Genomic DNA, 25611 nt, shown 5'->3' on the forward strand with positions numbered 1-25611 from the left:
TATATACACACACATGTATATACACACACGTATACACACATACGTACATGTATATACACACACGTATACACACACACATATACATGTATATACACACACACGTATACACACACACATATACACACACACACACACACACACATATATATACACACACACGTATACACACACACGTATACACACACACACACACACACGTACATACGCACAGATCTGTCACCTACCAATTTTACCCAGAGTTGGACTCGTATTAGCTCTCAAGGATGTCAGTGAGGACAGACTTAATTATCCCAGGCTTCTGGGTTTTACATTTTCAGAAGGAAGCCCTGGACACCTTAACCCAACCACCTTTTTGCCCCTGACAGAAGTATTACAATAGTCAGAAAATCAAGACTTTAACATCAAACTAGAGAAGGGAGATCGAGAGGAAAACACCAGGTGTGGTATCACTATTGATCTGCTGCCCGGTGCTGAACCATGTCACACTGCTCTGCACACGCGGGCTCTCGTGCCAGAAGCAGGGTAGACGCGTTCACGAGCCTAGCGCCCAGGCTAATTAGCTCTGCACACCATGGCTCGGGAGGAAACGTGGCATTTCAGCAGTATAGACATGCCCAAACTTACACAGAAGCTCAACAGGAGAGCAGAGAAGAGAAATCCAGCTTCCCGCCTCACCAGCCAGCCCCTTCCCCATGGACCGCTCATCAAGGAAGTAGGCCCCTCATTCAAGCAGAGGACCAAATGGAAAACCAGCTCATGAAATCTGAGTTTGTGTCAGGACATGCTATCTTCCCATGTGCCTTCCACAATACAACAGGAAACTTGTTCAAGGGAAAGAAATTACCAGCCTATCAAGGTCACATAATTAAGAGGCCTTCCCCAGAGCTAGCATGCAGCTCATTACCAATTCCATTTATGCCAACAAGCATGGGAATGGACGAGCTGCAGACAAAAAATGAGCAAGGGTTGTTGGAAACACTTGTCTAAGCTGATGGAAAGAGCTTTGCATGTTAAGGTCAGCAGAGTTTCTAAAGGCAAACGCTGTTTCTAAGGAAGGGATCAGAAATAAGCACAGGCAAACCTAATGACCATATCATTGCCTTACTGGGAGGAGGAAAAACTTGCTTGATTTGAGAACCAGCTGTCTGGCATGTCAGAGCTCTCCTTGGCGGAGGCTTGCCGTTGCTGCTGTATATCATTGTCATCGGTTTTATTAGTCTATCAGATGTCTGTGTTCACAGAGATCTGATACTTGGGCAAATCCATGGAGAAAGAAGTGCCTATAATCAAGACAAGAGACAACGAAGGCAAGGCTAAGGCTTTCGGCAGCAGCAGAGCTCAGTAATGCCAAGGATGAAAAATCCCGTGAATGCAATGACATTGCTTGCGCCTTTTACAGCAGCAGTACAGCACGGCGCTCCCTGGGACCTGGACGTTGTCACTTCTATGCTCATAAAAGAAAAACTTAGGTGGACTTTGTTCTCGTCCACTGGTGCCAGTCAGTAACCCTCCTTCGTGACCTCTGGAGCTGTACCCATTTGCACCTGGTGAGAATTTGGCCCCTCATGCACTTGATTGATTGAGACTTCAGTTAAGCATTTGGCAATTCAGCCGAAAGACCCGTATTTCATTTGTGTCTCAATTCACCTCAACCAGGGCCAGATATTCAAATGCAGATGCACGCAGCTGTGTTCACACACACATATGCTCCTAATATGCATTTGACTACTACTACTACTACTACAATTTATTTTTACTGCTACTCTGGTGCCTAGGAGCACCAGTCACGAAACAGAAAACTTCTGGGCTAAGTACAAGTGAAGAGACAAGATCCGGATGTGAATTGAAGGGGAAGCACAAAGAAACAAAGGCAGTGTCCATCAGCATGACAAGCAGTATCCATAGACCACCAGCAATCTGATTTTTGCTTTCCATCTGGCAACAAGGCAAAGGAGAGCTTGAAGGAGGCTAATGCAGAAATACTGCACAAGGTGAGCTTGAATGGGAGTTGCAGCTGTGTGGGTAGAGAGGAACAATCATGTCTTAGGGGTGGTACAAAGAACCTGCAAGACAAACAGGTGATAGGTGAGAACCTAAAGAGAGGTCCAAGCTGAAGATGATGCATATGAGGCTGGAGTAACAGCCTTGACTGAATGGTCCTGCTGTGCAAATCTATATATGCAAGTTAGGCATGTGCAAATGAACATGCTCAGTGCCCCTAAGCTTGACTGAACCCATGATGTGAAGGCATGGTCATACACGATGACCACAGTGGTCATACATGAAGACCACAATGCAATTGGCATGATATATCTGATGACCAACCTCGACCAGCTGATGGCCAACCTTGACCAGGCCATGTATTTGATGGCAATGACATATATCTAATGGGCAACCTTGACCAACTGATGGCCAACTTTGACCAGGCCGTATATCTGGCGGCAACAGCATACATCTGATTGCCAACCTTGACCAGCTCAGGATGTGGGGACATGGATAGCACTAAAAGCCCAAACTCCTTTGGTCTGAGCTATGACTTTCCAGCCTTGGCTCCAACAGCCTTAGGCTCCCCGAACAAGGAGCAATTCCCATACTGTACTTCCTAGTCAGGGCACAGTGACTAACTGAATCAGCCAGACTGGGATTGTTACTCTCACTATTCAAAGGCATAAAATACATGATTTTTTATGCACTTAACAGCTTCGGAGCCTGTGGCAGTCTGCAATGCGAAGGAATGTTGTTGCAGGCTTCATGGATGAACTAACCCTTCCCCCACAGACATCCTTGCAAAGCACAGTACACTAGGCACAAGCTAGCTCCTGCTGATGGGTTGCCAATTTGTCTCCATGAAGCCAGCCATCACTCTCCGCTAGCCTGAGTGAAAGCAATTAAAGACTTTTACTTAAAATATTCCCTTCTGCAGAGTTAAAAAAACCCAGCAGTGAGCAGTGAACAGCTTTGGAGAGGAAGGTCAGCAGCTAGCGAGCCTGGATTAGCATAGGACAATGCAGCATAGGCTGATTAAATGAATTGTTCATCAGGAGCAGAGTTTAAGATTACAGAATGAGGATGAAAATTATCAGCATATGACTGGAACCAAGTAAGCGTTTTATTGAAGTAAGAATATGTCCAGGACCCTGCCCCCCAACCTGCTTGCCCCTCCCTACATATAGGCAGGATTTTGCATTTAGGGATTCTGCTTCAGAGTCCCTTTGCTTTCTTGTCAAAGATAAGGACACCAAGCACTAGCACATCTTTAATTAGCTGCAGTCCAATCACATTGTAGGCTCTGATTCAGCAAGATGTTTAAAGCTAGCACGTGCATGGGTATGTGAGATGTCGCATGTTCAAGGTGAGGCCTGGGCTTAGGTGAATCCCAGTCTTACTGGTGACAACAGACCGACATAAATCACATCTCAGCCTCTGCAACATCTGTCTGCGCGCAGGGCATCAGCTGGATCCTCCCTTAACGAAACAGCTGCTGATTATCCAAATCAAGAGAGATACAACTGTGAACAGTCTGATACATCATTAGCATTTTCCTTCAGCTTTTACTCCCCATGTTCCCTTTGGAAAGAAACCTTATCTGCATCCTTCTTCCTACCAGCTGTCCAAACATGTTTCCAAGCAAAGGGGCACAGGGATCTCTTGGCAAGCCGTGTCACAAATTTGAAAAGTTTTTCCTTCTGATCAGAACAAAAAGTAAACCAGGGAAAGATTTCGGATGAAAGCAAATTAAACCAAAAAATTGTCTGGGGTCAAACCTTCTCTTTCTAGAAAATCAAAGCACTTTGTTTGACTTTTGACATCTCGTCTGATCTCCTGGCACAGCGGAGGCTGGACAGCTTCACTCAGTGACTCCTGAGAGGGTGAGACACATTCTCCCACACTACCTAAGCAAAGGTCATTGAGTTTAATAACTTCAGGATGTACCAGAGCATATCTTTCAGAAAGACTCCACGTGACGGAGAATTTACTGCTTCCCTCTGTGAGCCGGTTGCAATGGTTAATTGCCATCGCTGTTAAAAAGGCAGCCTGATTTCCAATCTGAATTGCTATGCCTTTGTCTTCAAGATGAAAGGCCCACCTCCCTGTGAAGTAGCTTGTAGGCCAGACTCAGGTCACTCCTCTATCCCACTTAATAGGAACGGTAGCTCTTAGACTAGAAGCCAGCATGGTCTCCTCAGGTCTCTTGCAAACCTTGAAGCACTCCTGGAACTCCTCTCTGATCTTGTTCCAATTTCTCATCAAAACTGGATCCCATCTCCCTGCTCAACAGAAAATTTCTCTGATTTTAGGCCTCTGAGAAAGCATGAAGGCAGGAAACAGGCAGGTGCACAGTTATACGAGAGCCCGATAAGAGCCCCAGCAAGGACAGAAGCAATGAGGACTCATGGTAGAGGTGATATCTTTTATTACACCAACTAGATTTTTGCAAAAAAAAAAAAAAAAAGTTTAATTGAAAAAATCTAATAAAAGATATCACCTCTAACTCGAGTCCTGATTGCTTTTGCTTCTAGACCAACCTGGCTGCAACCTGGATACTCGGCAAGGACTACACATTTAAGATGCAGCTCCTCATCTCCTGCACGGGACTAAAGGGCTAGCAGGAGATAAATGATTTGTTGCGCCTCGTGTACCATAGCAGGTCATGAGCGACTGGAGACATTTTAGGGCCAAAATCCTGGCCCCCACTGTAAAGGCAAAACCCCAATGCCTTCCCTTTGGGCATGATTTGTGTTTGCTTGCCTGTACAGACCCTGCGACATCCATTGCAATGCCTCCTGCTCCTTCCCTGGTTAACAGCTCATGCCCAAGCCTTGCAGGTGCACGGCCTTTTAGCTTTCTTTGCAGGGGCTTTGTGAGCCCCTTCCTTTCTTTGCTGGGGGAGGACGGCAGGCTACATCCAACCCACCACAGCAGGTTCCTTCTCACGAAGGTGCCCCGACATCCAGTTTTGCCACTGGTATCCCATACCGAAGTCACCGGTGTCAACTCCTCTTAAGACGATGCTGAGAAATGGGACAGCCCTGTGTTAAGGTCTTAATCCTTTAAGAGACTGGGCTGGAAACCAGGCTGCATCTCATCAAGCGTTGAGCTGAGGAACGGGTCATCCGCTGCAGCAGCAGACCGTGGTCCTTCTGCTCTCATTGCAGCATCTGCCTGAATTAAAGTGATAACTGACTTAAGCATCTTGCAGCCTTTCACTGAATGTGTCCAAGGGGCAAGCAACATGCTGGACCTTCAGAAGAAAACCTCCTGGCAGAGACTTTAAGGGATGCTCTGTGCAAGCCATCAGCCTTGCTGTGCACCGCTGAGCTAAGCAAGCAAAATGTCACTTACTTTTTCCAAGAGGTCCAGAGTGCTCGTCCGCACGGTGATCTTTCCTGCAAACTTGAGATATGAAATGGTGGTGCAGCACTGGACATCTTCAGAGCCTTTTAAAGCAGTAGTATATCTTAATCCCTGTTGCCTGGCTCTCTAAGGGCATATCTCTGCTGCTACAAAGGATCAAATCCTGAGGGTCATTTTTTACTGCTCTATCACATGAGACCTCCCCTCCAGCCATCGCCTCATTCTTGCAAGGAATCTCTCCACTACTTATCTCTCCTTCTGTGCTCGGCTATGGCAGGAAGTTGGACAAGAAGTTGGATATAGATAACTGGAAAAATCAAGTGTTAGTGACCGAGACCACAGAGACGGAGGGTAGAGGAAAGTCGTGTTGTCAAAAAATAATGCGGTTAAGAGCACACTTTATACACCTGGCACATGGCTCCACTTCTGAACTGACCAAGGGGCAACTTCCTCCCAAGCATTTCACAGAAGCATGTTTCTATCTTTATAAGCCTGCTCATTTATTTTAAACCTGCCAATGAATGTATGTATGCAGGTTTCCCTACTGCCTACAGAAGAAAAGACCAAAACGAGCCAGGCCATTTTGGAGGCCAAGCAAACTCACCAGGGTACATCCACATTTGCATCCATCCCATTAACATCCTTTATTAAACAGCATATGGGGCAGACTGGGGAACCCATCAAGCATCATCCTCAGATCAAGGCTTATCGTCATTTGGTCACATTCCTTTAGGCCATGCTTTTACCATTTCCTTGCTTAACCCAGCTTGTCGTTTTAAAATGTCTTACGTGCTAATATACCACTTTGACATCTGCCTTAAACCATCCTTCCTGATGATCTCTCTACATTGGCATGGAAATCTCTGGAGCTTTTCCTGTTTCCCCTGGCTGTGAACATGGCCCATAGCCTTCAAGACTATTTCTACCTGCTGAAACTTTGGATAACGGGACACTACGATTCCTCTCCCCCACCTCCCTTTGAGCCCTTTTGGCACGAAGGAAAAGGAGAAACAGCAATCAGTCATTCAGGAAAACAAATGCCAACATAAAGATTCATCTTTTATCATTCAAAGTATTTTCCCCTCGTGTACATGTTTTGCCTCTATAACAGGTAATGGACTATGATGGGAAATGGAGAAATAAGACACCGGCACACACTATAGATCGTTCATTCCCTTTTGATGGCAATCAGAAAGAAAAGAAACCTTATACAGGAAAGTGCTTGCAAAAACAATAAAACAAAAAACCCCCCAAACAAAACATTTAGAAAAATAATGGCATTGTACTATATATATATATATATATATATATATATATATATATATATATATAATATTTACTTCATGAGAAATGTCTAATGTCTCAGTGGCCCTCAACATTTTATTCTCATTTATTTAAATCAATCAATGATGCTTAAGTTTAGTATCTAAATGACTCCTTTATGTTTTATTTAATATATTTTTAGGTTTTGCTTGCATTGTTGATAACCATTATGAAACTACATTGTAAAAAGGAATGCGTACAGGACACAATATTATTTCTTTTTTTTTTATAAATACTCATTCACTTCATTACAGAAAATAGTATCAGCCTGTACTGTCTAAGCACCACTGTTTCTCCCCTAAAGTTCATAGTGCAATTTTCCCTTTTTCCATACAGAACAGATGCTCTAATGCTGAGCAGTAATCACAAAATTACTATTTCATAATTACTCTTTTTCTTTCTTTTGTTTTTTGTTTTTCTCTTATTACATGAATTCCAAAATGGTATTTTTGGCATTTGCTCAGAAATGTTGGGTCATTTATTACCGTTACACGCCAACCTACAGTGCAGGTGAACGAGTCTGCTTGTAATATAATCACATCCAAGTATTTGGTGAGAAAATAGTCGTGCATTTGGGAAACCTACATCTTTCCATTTGGATCCAGACATTAACTGGAGTTCCTAAGCGACATTCCTTAGCAATACAGAGGGTCTAATCTTCAAGTGGTCTAAATTAGCACAGCATATTTGCCGATGGATGTTACCTGAGAGTCCTGCTGCTAAATTGCACAGCGTAGGGTTAGGTGGCTGGACACAGGCACTGGGAACAAGTCATCAAATACATGGATGACAAAGCAGTGGGCACACTCACTGCCATTTAGGGATCATATAGGTTGATTTAAACACCTGCCTTCATTCACAATGGGCGAAGAGTCATGGTAGATAAATAGGACCCCGTGTATTCAGAGGTCAGGCTCAATAAGCCCGTGCACCCACCAACGTAGATATTTATCCAAATGGGTTAACAAATGTCTTTGGCCTCCTAAACTGCAGGAAGTTTCATGGTAACAGGCTCCCTCCTACGCTGTTCTGGGAACTTCCTGCTTCTGATCAGTCCAAACTCATAATGAGGATGGGCAATATGTTCCCATTTGCAATGAGATTGCGAAGAAAGTGCTAAGGGACACAGTCATCTCCTACAAAAATAGCATGGCCGCATTATTACCACGAAGTTCAGGAATGATGCTTGATATAACCAGCAAAGACCAGGTCTGCACCGCTTTCTTGGCCACGTCTGACTTGAACAGATGGTTTTTTTTCTGGAATAAAGACTGTAGGACCAGCTGTGCATAGGACGGGAGATACCCAAAGAGCGTGGCGGCTTTTTGGGTGATGCAAAGCCACGCGCCAATACACACGGGCCAGCCTGTGCAGGACGGGGCAGATCTCTGTGGGTACAAAATGATCTTATTTATACAACTGGCAAGTCCCTGATGAAGCCTATCAGACCCAGTTGGCAGTACTTGTAGGCACAGAAATCCACTGAAACATTGCAGTCTGCCGACACAGACCTAGCACAGGTTGGGGCTGCAACTTAGCTTTACAGTACCCAGGCTGATCCTCCAACATTTCCACTCCCAACGGGATCTTCGGAGGCTATGCCGAGTGATCCCGCATGCTAGCAGCAGCATAATACGAGTAGGTGTTTTTGGCTTCCCCTTAGGACTTTGTGGCAGATTTTGTAGTACATTGCTATGCCTTTCAGCACACAGACTATGGGAACATATGGCCCAATCAACCTTTCTTGGAGGAATTAAGCACCCACACGTCCAGATGGAACCAGGAAGTGCAGCGGCACATTCAATTAGAAAATATTATTTGGAAAAAAAAAATAATCAAGGTTTTATGAGCCTTACAAATACTGGGGTTCAAGTTCTGAATGCGTTCGCAGGCTGAATACTTAATTTGCGTGACTTGGCTCATCTAGCCGTTTCCCCTCTTCGCTCCCTTTTCTTGCTCGTCATGGCAATGGATCTGAATACCTAGAACTACACAGTATTAATAAATATCTCATATTAGCACCAAACCAGCAATCGTTATCACTGGCCACAGAGGTCACGTGGAATTGAAAATACACCTAAAAAGACAATAACTCATACTACAATGAGCACCGTATTGATTTAAATGTGTCCCGTTAGAGCTGTCTGCTTGATCATTTAAAAAAAAGAGAAATCCTACATGCTCTATTTCCCTTCCACAAAGGTTGTATCGAAATGCCAAAAATACCCCTATGCCAATTTGGTAGCACCTTAAAAGGCCAAAGCAGCCTGTAACAAGAAGAAAAATGACTGACTGAAAGTAAACAATTGAGTACAGTGACAATAAAGTATCACTTTTGTCATAACGCTACATATAATGTAGAGTACGTAAAATGCAGTGGTTTGACTGCAGGGTTTAATAAAAAAAACAGTAAAAGCAGCCTTAATATAAACATTTTACGTACAAAAATATTAAATCGAAATAAATAATTCCAAACATAAATATTATACTGTACATTAAGAATATACAAGCTATATACACACGTACAAACAAGTACAAAAGTAGAAGGCAGAGGTATTGCATCGCTATCCTTCATCCAGCTCATCTTGGCTTCCTGCTTGCACATCCTGCAAGACAGACAGCGAGTAGCACGTTTTAGTGAGATCGGCCTCCTTGCTTCTGAGGTCTCGTACTCCTGCATTGACTGCTGGGTCCAGAACAGCATGAAGGAGCACCAGTGACTCGAAAAGCAAGTTTCCAGCCAAAAAAACCAATTCCACCAAATGACCTCTGGCATTTTCTTTAAGGGTAGGGCCAAAAAGCAGTTGCTTCCTTCTGTGGTACGTGCCAGCTCTGTGCTGCAGTCGCGTGGACGTGTATGCCCCTTTGCTAAGCAATTTGGAAAGTATTACCTAGCACTCAGGTTTTATTATCATCGGAGATTAAATGCTGGGGAGCAGTTCAAAAGCGCTTACAGGCTTTGGAAGCTAAAAGCCTCTTTTCTAAGCGCTTGCTGGGCCTGAGCAAGCACTTTGAATGCGATGCAGCATGACCTAAGGGGATGTCTACGTCTACCCCGTGCTCCTGGAAGCATCGCTTTGTAGCCACCGTGAAGCAGCTCTGAGTGTGGGCTCAGCACCGCTCACAAGCCCTCTGTCTCAGGCATGCTTGGTGGCAGTCTAGCTAGGCCAACAGGCTCCTAACCCCCAGGTGTTTAGGTGCTTAAAGGGCTTAGAGCATCCTTAACTATAGGACAGCAGGCAGTTTTGCAAACGCTGCTGTGCTGTGTGTCGTTAGCAATCAATTCCTGGCAAGATTTACCTTCACGCGGGAACCAGGAGAACCCATCCGGCTATAGCACTTGGACCTCGAGGCCAGTTCCAGATGAAGGCGTGCACTTCCCACAGTAACCACCGCATTTCCCTAGGACTTTGGTACCATCCTGTGGACAGAATCAGAAATGAGGTCTTAAAAGAGTGTTAGGCGACAGGAGATAACCACAGCCACCCCTGGAGGCCCAGCTCTGACGGCGTTTTAATAGGGTCACTGAAGCATCTATTGGAAGAAATGTATTTTTAAATTTTAAATCCTGTAGCAGCAGAAGGGGGAAAAAAAATCCTTCCTGGTCCTATGTGGCAACTGCCAAAGCCCAGAAGCATGGGAAATCCTTACAGCGGAGCACAGGCATCGCTACTCCTAGACCAGCCCTGATCAATGGCTGTCCAACCTGCTCTTGAACACCTCCAGCGATGGAGAGTCCACAGCTGTCCTAGGCATCTATTGCACTGCCTCACGGCTCTAATAATGAAGAAGTTTTTCTTGCTATTCAGTCCAAACCTACTTTGCTGCAGCTCCAAGCCACTGGTCCACACCTACTCTCTATAGCTCTCTGGTTGTCTCTCTCCCCCTGGCCTGACCCAAAACAATGGCACCTTGCACCAAGGGTGGGGAAAGATGTTTGCCAACTTTGGCTTGGATGGGCAAAGCATCATGTGGGGCTCAGTTCCCTGCGAGACAGAAAGCAATGCCCTGGGAATATGGAAGGAGCGAGGTTGGAGCACTGTCCCTCCCATATCTGCCTTCCTCTGGTGTCTTTTGGATGCTGTGGGTCATTGAAATGTGGTGGGAAGTATGTGGAGATGGCAGAGAATATAGAAGAGCCCTGGGGACAAAGTCTGACTTCATTGTAAACTGGTGTGAGCAGGGCTGAACTCCAGTGAAGCCCATGAAGCTACACCCGAGCAAACTGAATCCAGCCTGGTTTTACTCTAGTTCTGCAAAGAGCCACGCTCCTCTCGCTCGTCCCATACGCAGAAGGACCTGCTGCCCTGGCTCAGTAGCAAACAGGACTGAAGGACAGGGCAGGGCTGCCCAGAGCATTTACTTTTAAATGACAGGCCACCAGCTCCCTTGTGCACCTGGCTCCATCCTCTGCTATTCTACTCCTGCAGCCATGGCACCCCGCCGAGCTGTGCCTGGCAGGTGGCAGAGGGCAAGCCAGGTAACGTGGTCTGAAATGGGGCATGTGTTTTAGTCAACATCGTGTCCTCCTGCCTCTTGGCGCAGCTTCTTTCTGCAGGGAACTGCAGAGGTTTCCTCCTGCTGAGCCCTGCCTTCCTCTCGTGGCAGCTGACCCTGCTTCGTAAGCGCTTGCTCATTAAACAGGGCAGCACCCAAGACCCACCTCCCACCCTGACCGCCCATTTCTCCACCAGGCAGAAAAAAACCCCATCAAGGCCTCACCCAGTAGCTACTTCTCTGAGCCAAGGGGCGGCTAGGAGGAAAAAACAAACCAAAGCACAACCTGTGCAGCCAGAAAGGAACAGAAGGCTGCTTTTTGCTTAATGCCCATGGTAACAAGCCTAAGACATTTATGTCTGGCACATCCTGCACCTGGAAATAATACCTCCCGAGTCACTGCAAGAGCCTAGCATGGATGCTCGAGATCCCCAAACCTCTGCATGAGGCATGGTGTGAAAGGGGGATACAGCCTGGGACTGGTCCCACTGCCTTCTGCTGAGATGGACCAGGCCCAAGGCTGAGCCCTGGCCACAGGATGAGAGTCCCTCTGCAGCAGCACAGTGATGAGACTGACTTTTCTACACGGACGAGCGAGGTCAGGGCACCTGCAAGGAGCCAAGGCCAGAAAACACTTGCAACAAAACTAAGAATCAGCCAACCTTCCCATGTATTTGGTGTATTCCTGTGTATTCATTAACCTTCACTCGCTCAAGGCAGGTCTGTAGTGACTTCAGCTTGGGTATGGACATAGCGGAGCTGCTTTAAGCTTGCCAGCTCAGAGACTCAGCTCAGTGTAGGCTGCAAATTCACCAGCAAAGCTGGGTAAATGCTCAGGCTGAGCCACCTGCTGCTGCCAGCTGGGTTGGTGCTGGTACCCAAGCTCACAAGTGGATCCACGAGCAGGGACATACCTCTGCAGAGCCAGCGCTGCAACTCGAGAGGAGCCAGCCCCACAGGCATTACAGCCTCACAGTAAATGCAATCATTTTTGTTCTTGCCATCCTCACCTACAGCTTCTGACTTCACCACCTCTCTCCTTTTCTGCCCCCTTTCCTTCCCATTGCATGTCTTGGCAGGAGGGAGCAGCCGGTGCTCTCCATCACAAGACTCTGCAGTCACCGCTTGAAGCAATCTGGTGCATCCCAGTGGGAAGGGGGACCCTAACCTTCGTGGGAGGGCTTGCTTGGTGCACTGGAGACAAATGTGAAGACCAAATCAGGCAGCAATGCTCTCCTGACCCCCCATTTCTCCTGGTTACTCCCCCTGCCTTGGCAGCTCTTCCACCTAAAAGCAGTCAAGCTGTTTCAGGCATAGAGTCTCTTCCATCTTATACCTACAACACCCGGCAAAAAGGGGGCCTGATCCCTGACTGCGGTTTTGAGAGGCTGCTGCAGTATGAATAATAATAGCTGTGCCCCAATACTTCTCATTAGTCTTGGTCGTTAGCCTGCTCCTGTCATGCAATTAGAAGTTACAGATAGGAGAGAGCAGCAGGTCAATTTTTGCAGCCCTTCTCCCAGCAAGAACTTTTGCCTGAGGCCTCGACGGAGAGCGCGGCCCCGGGTCCACGCTGCTGGTGGTGCAGGCTCCCTGCCGGGGGACTCAGACAACTAATTAAAGACATGTCTGCGCCTGGGTGCTCAGCATTCAGGGCTAGACAGACTCACTAATTAACCACCATAATTCAGAGCAAGTTACATTTACAACCGTCGCCCCACACCTGACGACAACACGCGCGCACAGTTCGGGGCTCTGTTTTATTTCCTACGACGTCTCCTCGATTCATGCTACGTGCTCATGAGAGCGATGCTATGAAAGCAATGCAGCCTGTGCCCGCTGGAGCCCTGACATCAGTGATACGGGGATACCTAGAGTTCAGGATTAAGAGAGTCGTTTTCTTACTGGAGATCTCTGAATTTCTGACACCGCATAGTTTCCCTGCGAGAGCCATTTTGCCGTTTCCATCACCGAAAGGCCAGTTCCGTAAAGGTCGATGCTAAAGTGACCCTAAAAAGAAAAACACAGAGACAAGTTGATTATCCCCTGAGCTGCTGCTTCTGGACCCGCTCGATCACAACGTGCTTGGAGAGGAATGCCCCAAAAAATGCTGAATGCCCCAAGAGTTAAGTGTCCTGCACTGCACGGCTGCGAGCTTCCCGCCCTACCCATGTGCTAGCGTGTCGTTCTTCTAACAAGACCTCTCTGGCCGTGTTTTCAATTCTTCCAGCATTGAGCACGGCCAGGATGATGTGATGCCAAGGGAAGGGGCTGCTTTCTCCCCGCTGGCCAGCTGAGGGCACGCTTGGCTTTTCCATCGCGTGCCGCAGATCCTGCCGTGCTGCATCAGCCAGTGGAAAATGTAATGCAACTAAATCAGCTCCGTCAAACTTTGCAGCTCTCTTGCGGCTCCTCATCGGCAGAGAGCAGCCTTGTCCTTGTTTTGTAACGTCCTTTATTTTGTTCTCCTGAAGTAACACCCAAAGTGTTTTGTTTGCTCCTTGAATCTGTCCTGAATCAATGTTCCCTTTTTTTTTAACCCAAGCCAAGGAAAAGAAACACGGTCTGGGGGCATGGCTGGATTCGCTCTCATTCACTTGCACATGCAAACACCCACTTGTTTCTGTACTTAGAAATACCCCTTTTTGATTTACAATACCTGACCTACCCTGTCCAAAATGGCTGCTAGGCTGTGAAAAAGCAGACGGCTCTGAGCTTTGCTCGCTGCATTTGCTACTTTGGCACTGTCCGCTTGCAGCTCAGCATCAAATCTCCACCTCGGTGGCAATCAGGACTCCTGAACATGCCTGAGGTAGCAGCTCAGTCTCCGAGCCTTTGTGCTATAAAGAAAAGCGCCGGCTCCAAAAGTTGGAAGGCAAGGAGATGAAGAGATTTCTCCGTTCTCTTGACTCCCTATTTATCCTACTTTACCCTTTTAGCGCATGGGATGTGGGTTCATCCCATCCGAGCTGCTCAGTTGCCACCCTGACTCCAGAGCTCGGTGGTGTCAGAAGCTGATTGTATTGGGGAGATCATGAAACGTGGAAGGCTGTATGGCAGGGAAGTGGAGACCCCTGGCATACAGCTGCTCCTGCCAGAGCATTTCCAAGTGTGGGTGCATGCTGGGCACATGTGAACTTCTGCAACTCTCCTGCTCCCAGCCTGTCCTTCCTTCCTTCCCCTTAACTGCCTACACACCTTCACACTTGACCTTGGCCCTCCTTTTCCTCTGCCTCAACGTGGACTCGCCATCATCTCCATTCCTACTCCCCCATGGTGCACGATCAAAAGTTCAATCAACTCTTCTTGCAGCCCCCACACCCTCCTGGCCGTACCTACAGGACCTCCTGGCCTCCGTCCGTCTCGGACGAACTTCCTCTTACGTGAACGTGCGTGTTACTCGACGAGCGCTCGCTCTCTCTGCCGTCCTTCTCTTCCTTCATCTTTGCCAGCACTGTATACAACTTGACCTCCGAGTTGGGCGTTTCTCTTAATCCCTCCCAGCTCTGAACCTTTCTCAGCCTGGCATTTTGGATCGCCTCCTTTCAGACCCTGCTGGCTGTCTTGTAATACCCCACCTCTAAGGTTGTTTTCAGAACTGCAAGTACATTATGTACAGACCACGGCAAGTTGCAGACCACCGAGGTGAGACTGTGTTGGAGTTTGGCCGGCGCGCCCGGGAGTAATTAATACAAAGGCCGGGACATAACGAACGGATCCGATTCGTGCGAGATGTTGCTGTCAAATACCTGCGGGCACTTGGCTGCGCTGTAGCAGTCCCCAGCAGTGGCATAAGGAACAGGTCGTCCATCAAGCGTCCGTGCAAACTGTAAATCAGTTGCTGTGAAAAACATTTGGTGAACAGCACAGAGAGAGATGGGGAGAGAGAAACATTTAAACATACTATTTGTTAGCGAGTAAATCTCCTACAGTTCCTTCTGCACATTAATCTCCAGTGTTAAGATCTTTTCTGCTGGGTTTCGGTACTGAAACCCTGATTCAGCATGTATGTAAACTGCCAGCACGTGACATGCACTGAACTGAATAGGGCTGTTCACATGCTGAAATGTATGAACGTGGTGGAATACCTTGGGGAATTTAGCCTGTCAGATTATACAGAAACAATAACCATATCAACTGTTTCCATTTGCGCTACATTTCCATATCAGAAAAATGTTAATTTGAACTAACCAATAATAAAAAAGGACACCTGAAGGTCTAAAACATATATATTCCCTTCAGCCAAGAAGGGGAGTTTTGCATTAGAAGAAAACTTGTGTTGCTAGGAAGGATTAAAATGATTATTTTGTTAGATTAGATGACACAGGGCAGGATCAATGAAAATTTCCAGCAGACTGACTTCAACTAATGTCCATTTATTTAGGCTGGGATGCGCAAAAGGATTTCATAGACTTTAGGGCTGGAAGGGATTTAGGCTCCTTTGAATTTTTTATGGGAATGTGGTGCCTAATTCCCATAGGACGGCTCCTTTGAAAAATCCTAGTATGATGTCTTTCCTTTTTTACAGACCAATAACTCAGGCAGCTTGAATGCGACTGGGATATCTCCCAATCTGAAAGCGAGGGGATAAACTGCTGTAGTATGAGATGTATTTAATCTGTGGTGTTTTAAAAAGTTTTAGCTATGGTATTTACTCTCTAGAGCCATTTCCACACCCCGATAACAACACCGCGCCGTATTTTAAACACATTTCTGAGAACATCGCACAAATCCGGATGGCCAAATCCCTGCTTGCAGGGCACATCTGCGGCTTTCCTTGGAGACCACCTCCGACAGGCTCCCTGATCCCACTACCAGCATCAGGAGCGACAGGCACGTGACTCCCACTGTGGCGCTAAAGTCCCATTCTGCTCTAACCAGGCACCAGCAAAACTCCCATCTTCTCCGGAGTCAGACTGGCTCCACGGTCTTGACTCATTGCTCACTGATACCCAAGGAAAGACCTCAGCAGTCAGCAAGCAAGGCCCCGAAAGCGCTTCTCAGGAGCCAGACTTCAGCCCACACTGTACTAACAAAAGCTACATCCGAGTGCACCGTGCAGAGAACAGCCCCCCGCACATTATCCTGCACGCGGCACTTGTGGGTACATGGCTGCGTGTGCCCGGGACCTTCACGGTGATAGTTTTAAAATAAGAAACAAACAGACCAGAAAACAAAAGTAGGTGGGATTCAGAGATCTTTCCAAAGAGCAAAGTCGGGATGCTAGAGAGAAACGATTTAAACTTCCTGAAAAGAGCACACTCAACTGCTCTTCTGGTCCCTAAACGTGAATTGCCAGGGTTGACTGGGTTTGCAACGAAAGGAGGTCTCTAGCAGGACAGGTCAAGAACGGAGAGCAGCGAATGCCCTCTCTTGCTCTGAACCGAGGTGTAGCTGTGTGTAAAACAGGCGCGTGTGGATGGTGAGGCCCTGTTTTTACTCACTTATGATTTGCATAGTGTTCAGGTCCAGCCTTACTTTGCTGAAGGTGGAAAACCCAGCTGCTGTGTAATCTTTCCTGCAGTGGCAGTCTTCCCGTCTGCTCCCGTTGTACGGACACTCTGTCGGATTATGTAATCTGCATCAGGAAAGAGCCCGTTCAGCTCCGGATTGGGAAACAGGCACCATGACGTTCACACCCAAGTGATTTCTTACCTGTACCCATACACTTCAGAGAAATTCTCCGCGTCCCCACTCACAAGAGTCACATACTCCTTTGGGTTGTCAGTCTGCATCCCAGAGCAATATATCTGAAAGGGAGAGACCATCATTTTGTCAGAAACTTATGCATTTAGAAAACAGAAGGTGGGAAGTGCAGCGGTGGAAATAATGAGCATATAGGAGAGACTCTTGCGCCTTTGGGACGTGCACGCGCACGATTTTCAATCGGTTGCTGAAATGCACCTTGATTATCTTTCCTTTAATGTTCAGGTAATATTCTCCATCTTCAATGACACCTTTGAGTCTTTTAACATCTTTGCAAGCCCTTGGTAATTCACCTGCAATGAAACAGAAAGGTTTGCAGTCAGGCAGGAATCGGGTAGTTGCATTTCAGGATTTCTTCTGCAACCTCGCAAGCTCCCTGGCCAGCAGTAAACCACAGATCCCAAAACTGCCATGTAGCCATGAGTCCTGGAAACCTCATGAAACTCATACTTGATTGGACTGGGGGCTTGATGTTGGAAAGCATCGAACGCTGCAGCTCTCAAGGAGGTCGGTGGGTGCTGCAGGTGCTCAGTGCATCCCAGGATCAAGCTATCAGAGCCAGAAGGTGAAGCACAGCGTAGGAGACTTACAGTCGTGGATATTGTGGCAGATTCTTCTTTCTTCAGGTTTCAAATCAGCGTGGCACAAGGTGCTCGCCTGGTCATCATTTGTTAGGCACTGCACTGACCGATGCATCACTCCGACGCCGCACGTAACAGAGCACTGCAGGAAGAAAGCACAGCGAGTGCGTTCCAGGACCGAGGCTTTCAGGTGCCAAGCAGAGAAAGCCCAGCTGGCTGTTGGGTGAAGATAACTTTGCAAAGGCCCTACTGATTTCATGGTCCTTAACAGGCAGCACTTAAGTGCTTTGCTGGAAGGGGATGGAAATGTTTCACACGAACCCTGCACTCAAGCAGAGTCCCAGAGCAGCTCGTTCCACTTGCTCAGCCCACTGAATGGACATTTTTCCATACCACGTTTCACAGCCAGGATGCCCAAGAGACAAGCATTCATTAGGAAGCTTGATTAGCATCCATACTAATCCCGCTTTACTCCTGTCAAGTACAGCTCGGGGTCACTAAAAGGCAACGTTATGGTTTCATATGCAAACTGCCATGCAGCTTAGGGGAAATTTTGGCCTCTTTGGACCTCAAACTCAAAGTCAATCTCTATGGCATCTATGGCACTGCAACCTGCCCTTCATTTTGCACAACGCAAGGTTTCAGTCTGCAAAAGCAATGGCCTCTTTTGGATGCATCGGGTGTTGGGTGGCCAAATTAAGATACCTTTAAAGGTTCAAAGGAGGTGGGAACCCTTCCTTTGAAAACCAAGCCCACACTAAGGTATTTCAGGACAGGCTCCCAAAAACCAGGGCAATCACTTGCTAGTCTTGTTAGAACAATTAGTCTTGGCCCCTGCACAGTAGGACAGCAGAAGGCATTCCTCACAGGTTACAGCAAACCACCCACAGACAAGCTGCGATTACTCTGTATGAGCCACAGTTTCAGCAGGAAGCAAAACCATGCTCAGTTTGGACTCTCCAGCTGCCCTTATGGGATCCCTTTGGGTTGGGTACAGCCTGGGGAGTCCCCAGGAATGGGGAAGAGCTGGCTGCTCCGCTCTGTTTCTGAACAAAACCATCTCGATTTTCTAACATGATTTTTTCCCCAGGTTTTCCTTTTGGCACAAAAGGTAGAAAATTGTAGTTTTTGTTCTGACCTGGAACAACATCTCTCTTCAAACATCAGAGTTTCCCCCTAAATAGGCATTCTGGCTTGAAGCAGTTCAGCTTTACTATTAACTCAGACAATTTTCACCACCTTCCGCTTGACTCGACCCTGGTAATCTCGCACAGACTTGATAAATCACTCTCAGTGCCTGAGAAGTGTCAATAAATCAAACTCGTGGGAGAAATGCTGCAATCCAAGCAACACTGGAGTTTTGGACTAAGTGAAGGGTGGTGCTTTCACTCAAAACCTTGTGATTTGAGCTCCGGAAGAGAGGGAGACACCACAATAATTTTACAGCCAAAGGCTAATGTCTTTGTCTTTGCTCTACTGCAGGACTTACAGGAAAGGGAAGACATGAAAGCAGAATCTTCTATATTTTGAGGTTGCAATGGCCTAAACTTTGGCTTATCAATTAGTCACAAGACACAACCATATGGTTGGCCATCCACAGAGTTTCCCCCTAAATAGGCATTAGGGGGAAACGTCTTCAGTGCATGGCCAACCATAGCCCTTCCTACACCCCAGTCAAATGGTCACCTCCATTTCATTCCCTATCTGTGCAAAGAGCACCAGGTCTTTTGAAGTTGCCGACCAGCCTTTAGCAATCACCCCTCCCTCCCAGCACAAAGGCTGTGCATCGTACTCACACTTCCCCAGTTGCCAACACGCCACGTCGCCAGGACTGGGCACTCCCCGAGGTAACAGGGGTGGATATTTGGGGGCTGCGTGCCGGGACAGTTGACTGTGTTCTGGTAGCCGTACTCATAATGGTCCTTCCCAGTATAAATCTCACTGCAGGAAACCAGCCGTTGCTTGTACCCCTTCCCACAGGTGACGGAGCACTAAGGGAACGAAAAAGCTCTGTTACGGCCCTTTCACACATTCAGATTACAGCTGGATAGAAACCAGTTATAGAGCGCTTAGACCTTTTCATAGCCGGCTGGCTCTTTTTATAGCCGGATGAGTCACTTTTTAAGCACTTTGCACAGGTGGCTGGTCTAAATGTATTGCACGATTAACCAATTCGTTGTGTGATAATTACTTTGCATGAGTGAGCAGTCTACATTCACTGTGTGATTAACCGGTTAATTGTGTAACACATGCAAGGTGCAGCACGGGCCTTAATGTCACGTACCCAGCCAGATTTCATGAAGGGGAAGGTAAAGGTGCAACAGGTGGTTCGGGGAGAAGCACCCACTGCTAGTGTCCTAAGAGACTGATAAAGAACTGGTCTGCACCAGTTGCATGTTATTGCAATGCATCTTGGGACCGATTTGCTGGGAGCAGTAGCTCACTTTGCCAAAGCTGCCTTGGACTACTGTGAATAGATGCGTAGCATCACCAAACTTTGGAGAGCCTTAAAGGATCTTCTTTTGGCAGGGTGAGATGGCCTTGATTTGACCGCAGGGTAAGTATAGCAAAGAGGATCAAGACGGATGTAATACACGGGTCCTTTAGATGGAGCCTGAATGGGAACCTAGAAAGTGCTTCTAGTTATCAAGCAGTCTCTGCTGGCCGCTCACGCCTGCTTTTTAATATCCTCTCTCTTTTGTTTCCTTGTTCCTCCTTCTCCAGCAGAGAAACCGCCCATGAATACCATGTTCCACATCATGATTTGAGCATCGGGCACATCTCTGCCCGCATTCATACATCGCTGGGCCCTCAGCCCAGGTCGTTCCAGGGGATAAAAGCAAAGAGGACACAACTACTTTCACCAGTTCTTTTGGTCCAATCTCAGCGGGCCCATCTACACGCTCATTAATGTGCCTTAGTTACTGCACATTTAGTTTAGTACTTCCTTAATAAAATACTAACTAAATATGCAATACCTAAAGTTACTGTGCAGTAGCATCAGCGCACAGTTGTTTAGTGATTAGCCTAAAAACACCGTACAGCTGGCTATAAGCACAGTTTTTCTCATGACACGCTACTGCACAACGTTATTAGGTTAATGCGCAGTAAGCGTCTCTTGTAGACGTGCCCAGCTGGGCACCAATCAGCACAGATCCACTACTGTTCACAGCCTCATGGTGATTTACACCAGTTGAGGGCTTGGTCTGGCTATTCGCTGAGATCCAGGCCACCCCAGGGATGGTGCGGGGGACCGTCCAGTCTGACAGTGTGGGACTCGCCTCCGACAAGGTAAGACACGAGTCGGGACTCACCTCCGACCACTCCCCCGTGATCCAGACATACTCGCAGGGCGGCAAGCTGCAGCTCTCCATTTCCGAGGGTCGCCTGCTGGCATCACAGTACAGGCTGCTCTCCACGCGCTTGTTCTGATTCACGCACACGACTTTACGGTACCGGGACGCCTCCCCACAGGTTTTCATGCACTGTCAGCGAGAGAAAGAGAGACGAATTACACTCCAGTCACCAATGCAAACACGCTCCATTAACGGCATGGGTGAATGCTACTTCTGTCTCCGTTAGTCAAGTTCAAAACTGAGATCGGGACCTCGCCGCGCTTGGTGCTGTACAAACACCTAGTGAGAAATACGCCCCATCCCAAGGAGCGAACACAGATGAGACAGAAAGGTTGGGAGGGGGAATCAACGTGTCCTAGGTCACACAGCAGACCAGAGGGAGAGCTGGGAACAGAGCCTGGTTTCTGACTGCCCGTCCAGTGCTGCACCCACAGGACTGCACCACTTCTCCCCAGCTGACGACCGCTATTAAATCCACTTCATTTGCAATATGCTTTCCCCTCCTTCTTCGTGGCGGACGCCCCTGCTTGAACATGAGGAAGTGTTCTGGGGTTGCTTACTGCCAGGTATAAGGAAAGCTGGCAGGAGCCCATGGGACTGCACTGATTATGCTGAAACACCATGGGTATTAGCTGCAGGAAGCAACCAGAGGGAAGAACGAGCCTCCCCAAGGGGCTGCCTATTTTGATGCATTTAAAAGCATTGATCCAACTCCTTCACTGATATTTGAGATGCCCCATCTAGCAGGACACTTACCACGGACGGTTTGTCTGATGTAGCTTGTTTTTTTCAACTGGAGTTAACCACGTAAATACTTTCCAGCTCTGGGGATAGATGACTTGCTCAAGGCTACTCAGGGAGTCAGTGGCAGAGTAAGGACTTTGGCCCAGCTCTCGCATGACTCAAATTAGTGCTCTGCCCATTTGACAACCTTTTTCTAATGGCTTTCAACTGGCTGGCCCAACCTATGCTCCAGTGAAACCTATTAGGGCCTCGTCGGACTTGGAGGGGGAGGACGAACCTTTCCGAGACCAGGACTCCTGTCAGCTGTCCCCTCCCTGTCAAGTCCAGCACTTCCTAGGATGGCAAATGCTAAGACCTTGACCTGAGCTCTTGATGACCAGAAACGCTTCCCCCGTCTTCCACAGCCCGACTACACAGACATGTTCCTCTGCCCCCCGCCTCCTCCCCAACGCCAGCGATGAATAGAGGAAACCATACGATCGTGAGGCTGTGCTAACACCTTCCTGTGCTTGTGCAAAAAGATTTTGTATACAAGTGCACTAAAAAAAAAGGGGGGGGGGGGAACGGAGAGAGGAGTGTAGGAGCCATTGACATCCTGCAAATAAATCAGTGGATGCAACAGCTTTCAAGTAACGGGCTAACTAGCAGATAAAATGCATGGAAAGAATATTTTTCGATGATGCAGAAGAAACGTCTGCTCTAAGGAACAGATATAATATCCCATCATGTTGTCTTGATCAGTGCAAACTTCCCCTCTATATGCACAAGATTTGACGTGCCCCCCGGCCAGCAAAACCCTGCCAGGAGAATCTGGTTGGTTTTGCCCATTTGCCACACGCCGTTTTCGAGGTCTCTGAACCAGTCCCCTTCACACGTTTTCTGGCAGATCCCCTGTGAGAGCTGCGGAGCACACCTCATTGGGAAGCTCAGCCCTCTCAGGGCTGCCTTGCTTTTTAATTAACTGTCAGGATTGAGATTGCAAACGAGCGGAGGGCTCGGAAAGGGGGCATCCAGGGGTAGAAACGCTGGGGCTGAGAAAGCCAATGGGTGAGTCTCCGAAGAGGGCTTGCAGGAAAGGCGTGTTTATGCCCATCATAAACATAGAGTAACTGCAAAATGGGAAGGAAAAAAACCCCTCTAAAGCTTCATTTATTGTAGAGGAATAACTTAACGGCTCTCAGGCAACAGTCAGCATTATAAAACCTGCAGTCTGCCAAAAGACCCTAAGGGCGGCATGTGCTTTCAATCTTATTTACTCTCTCCCTCCGAGTCCCTGGAGTGGAAGTTGCTTCCAGGTCTGAGCTGAAATATAGCATTCCTAAGGGGAGAAGAGTAATTTGCTTGACTGAGTCCTCCGGAGAGCGAACCAACCGCGCTATATTTGCCCTTCTCTGGTATCTCCTCATTATATAAGTGGAGAATAAAATTGAAAAGTGGGTTAGTGGATTGGAATAAGACCTCAGTAAATCTCCTTTGTCACCCGGCTTCCCCTAGCAGTCAATAAAAAGCATTTAACGGGCACCTTTCACCCGCAGCCTGACCCTTCGCCTCCGCACTCCTTCCCAATTAGGGTGTCTTGACTGACATTTGGGAAAGGGGATCGGTTCTGTGATTCGGATCTTTGCGCGACTCAGTTTTGCTGGGTGATGCCAGCTCCAATACAAAACTTCTCAGAAATTCAACGATAGTAGCACAAGGCTATCGGTAGCATCTCTGCTGCAAGACACGCACAGCAATGCTCCATGTCTCATCTGCCAAGATACTAAAAATCCTCTTTTCTCTGTAGGTGTCACGGGGGAAGAGTATGTGTGGGTGGTAAAAAGGTATTGCTATATGATGGGGTGGGTTTTTAACCAGGCAGGATGGCCTGTTTTGAGCTGAAGTTACAAGTCTAGGGCTGGGGTGCTGCATTTCCAGTTCCTGACGCTGCCACAGACTGGGCAAGTCACTTAATGTGACTTTTGGGCAAGTCACTTAACCGCTCCGTGCCTCAGTTGCTCGGCTGTAAAAGGAGGTCGCTTCTCATTGCATCTGGAGAGCAAGAGAAGGAGGCAAAGAGTGGGAGGAAGAAAAGGTGGGGAGGGAGGCAGGGAAGGAGAGAGATGCATCTCCTCCTTTCAACTCCAGCTTGTCTATTTGGGCCCCGACTTCACCAGGCATTTTAAAATGTGATGAACATGAAGAATGTATACAGTCTCTTTGAAATCAATGGGCGGAAATCAGGCACAAACTGCTGTCCTGAGCTGAATGTGGCTTTAGATTTCAGGGCAGGATCAGATCATCCCTTGCTGGGTATATGCGTACAGCACCTAGCACAATGGCGTTCCCATCTCAGACAGGGTGCCGAGGCATTCCTGCAACACACGAGTAGTTGAAAAGATAACACGCCGGCAACTTGACCCTGGGCTCCTGCTTCAAAACAGGATGGTGTGTTATAATAACCCAAGTATCTTACAGGTTATTGCATTTTTTAAGGGTCCAGGTCGAACATCGAAGCTTCCTTGATGCCTGTACCTGGTTAACTAATAAAGATGGGGAGCGGGGTTGATTTCCACGCTTGATCAAACAGTGGGCCTCATTCCTCAGCTTGCTAACGAAGGCTCCTATTGTGATGGCGAGTTCGATTTTGCGGATATCCGTCCACAAGAGAATCGCCGGAGCTTATAAACTGTGCTGACACTGGGCACTGAACAGCTTTTCTATGAACAACAGTGTCTCTCGTTTTCAATCAGTAAGAGCTGGCTTGAGATTAGCTCTTGGAGTGTCTCTGGTATGTCACCCAAATTAGCACTTGGGTCTCCAGGCATCTGTCATCCCTCTGCAGCGCTTTGGAGACGACGGTCGGGAAGCTGCCTAAAACTGTGCAGCCCCAGCACGCACATTTTTTTTTTAAATCGATAAGGCTTAAGTCTATTGACATGCTCCAAAATAAACGTCAATTAAGACAAGCCCACAAAGGTGGGAAATGCATCTACAAGACAGAGTGCAAGCAAATGAATGCAACAGATACATTAAAGGCTCTAATTAGCCACGGTAGGGTTATAAAACATTATTTATATTGAAGTTTGACAGCAGCGAAAATGCAAAAGAGGCTGCTGTTTCATTTAAGTCTAGGGGAAATTTAAGAGGGAGTCTCCTATTACTGACAGAGATAAATCTCGCACAAGACAGCAGGGAAAAGGGGCTAAAAGAAAGGGAGAAAGAGGGCTGACAAACAGGGCACAATCTTGACAGATTCTCTCTCCTTCCTCCTCCCCATCACAGTCTGAACTATTTTTATAGACGTTTCACACTCAGATTTTTTTTTTAGCTAGCTCTCTAGGTGTTAAATGCCCCCTCTCCCCACCTCTAAAATCAATCCCAGCCAACCCAACAGCAACAACAAAACAGCCACCCTGGAGGGCGTTTTTAGAAGCACTTCAACGTTTTATGGACGGGTCAAAATCTGAAATTTAGACAAAATTTGCTCAAAGTTTCAAAGTGTTTGGACTGGCTCTAGCCATCCTTCCGTGGGTATTCTGCCTGGAATAGACGGGTTTGCCCTGAAAAAACAACGGCCAGATCTTTCCTTCTTTCACACGCCCGCCCCCATATATATATACACACACACACACATTATATATATACATATACACACACATGCACACACATACATACACACATACACATATATACACACACATACAAACACATATATATACAAACACATATACACACATACAAACACACACATATATACAAACACATATACATACACACACACATATACAAACACATACACACACAAACACACATATATACAAACATACATATACAAACACACACACACACATATATACAAACACACACACACATATACAAACACACACTTATATACAAGCACACAAACACACATACACACAAATACATATATACAAACATACATACACATACATATACAAATACATAAACATACACACACACATACAAACACACATGTATACGCATACACACATACGCACATAAACACACACATACACAAACACACACATATGTATATGCATACACAC

The 25611-nt window shown here is 47.1% G+C and overlaps 1 protein-coding gene across 4 annotated transcripts in view; it reads right to left on the minus strand.

Moving 5' to 3' along the window:
• Nucleotides 1-6396: 6396 nt before the first annotated feature.
• Nucleotides 6397-25611, minus strand: part of ADAMTS9 (ADAM metallopeptidase with thrombospondin type 1 motif 9) — a 109622-nt gene continuing 90407 nt past the window's right edge. For 3 of the 4 annotated variants that reach the window (XM_059715417.1, XM_059715418.1, XM_059715416.1), the window contains 10 exons: nucleotides 20777-20947; nucleotides 19259-19453; nucleotides 17472-17604; nucleotides 17080-17174; nucleotides 16831-16925; nucleotides 16620-16753; nucleotides 14925-15016; nucleotides 13081-13185; nucleotides 9979-10099; nucleotides 6397-9284 (listed from right to left, as the gene is read on the minus strand). In XM_059715417.1, coding sequence (XP_059571400.1) covers nucleotides 10010-10099; nucleotides 13081-13185; nucleotides 14925-15016; nucleotides 16620-16753; nucleotides 16831-16925; nucleotides 17080-17174; nucleotides 17472-17604; nucleotides 19259-19453; nucleotides 20777-20947 — 1110 coding nt within the window. In that variant the 3' untranslated portion in view covers nucleotides 6397-9284; nucleotides 9979-10009. Of the gene's footprint in view, nucleotides 9285-9978; nucleotides 10100-13080; nucleotides 13186-14924; nucleotides 15017-16619; nucleotides 16754-16830; nucleotides 16926-17079; nucleotides 17175-17471; nucleotides 17605-19258; nucleotides 19454-20776; nucleotides 20948-25611 lie in introns of those variants that run through there. The other variant, XR_009455874.1, reaches the window with a different exon arrangement.

This window comes from Alligator mississippiensis, chromosome 12 (genome assembly GCF_030867095.1).
Source record: "Alligator mississippiensis isolate rAllMis1 chromosome 12, rAllMis1, whole genome shotgun sequence".
NCBI classification, from domain to species: Eukaryota; Metazoa; Chordata; order Crocodylia; family Alligatoridae; genus Alligator; species Alligator mississippiensis.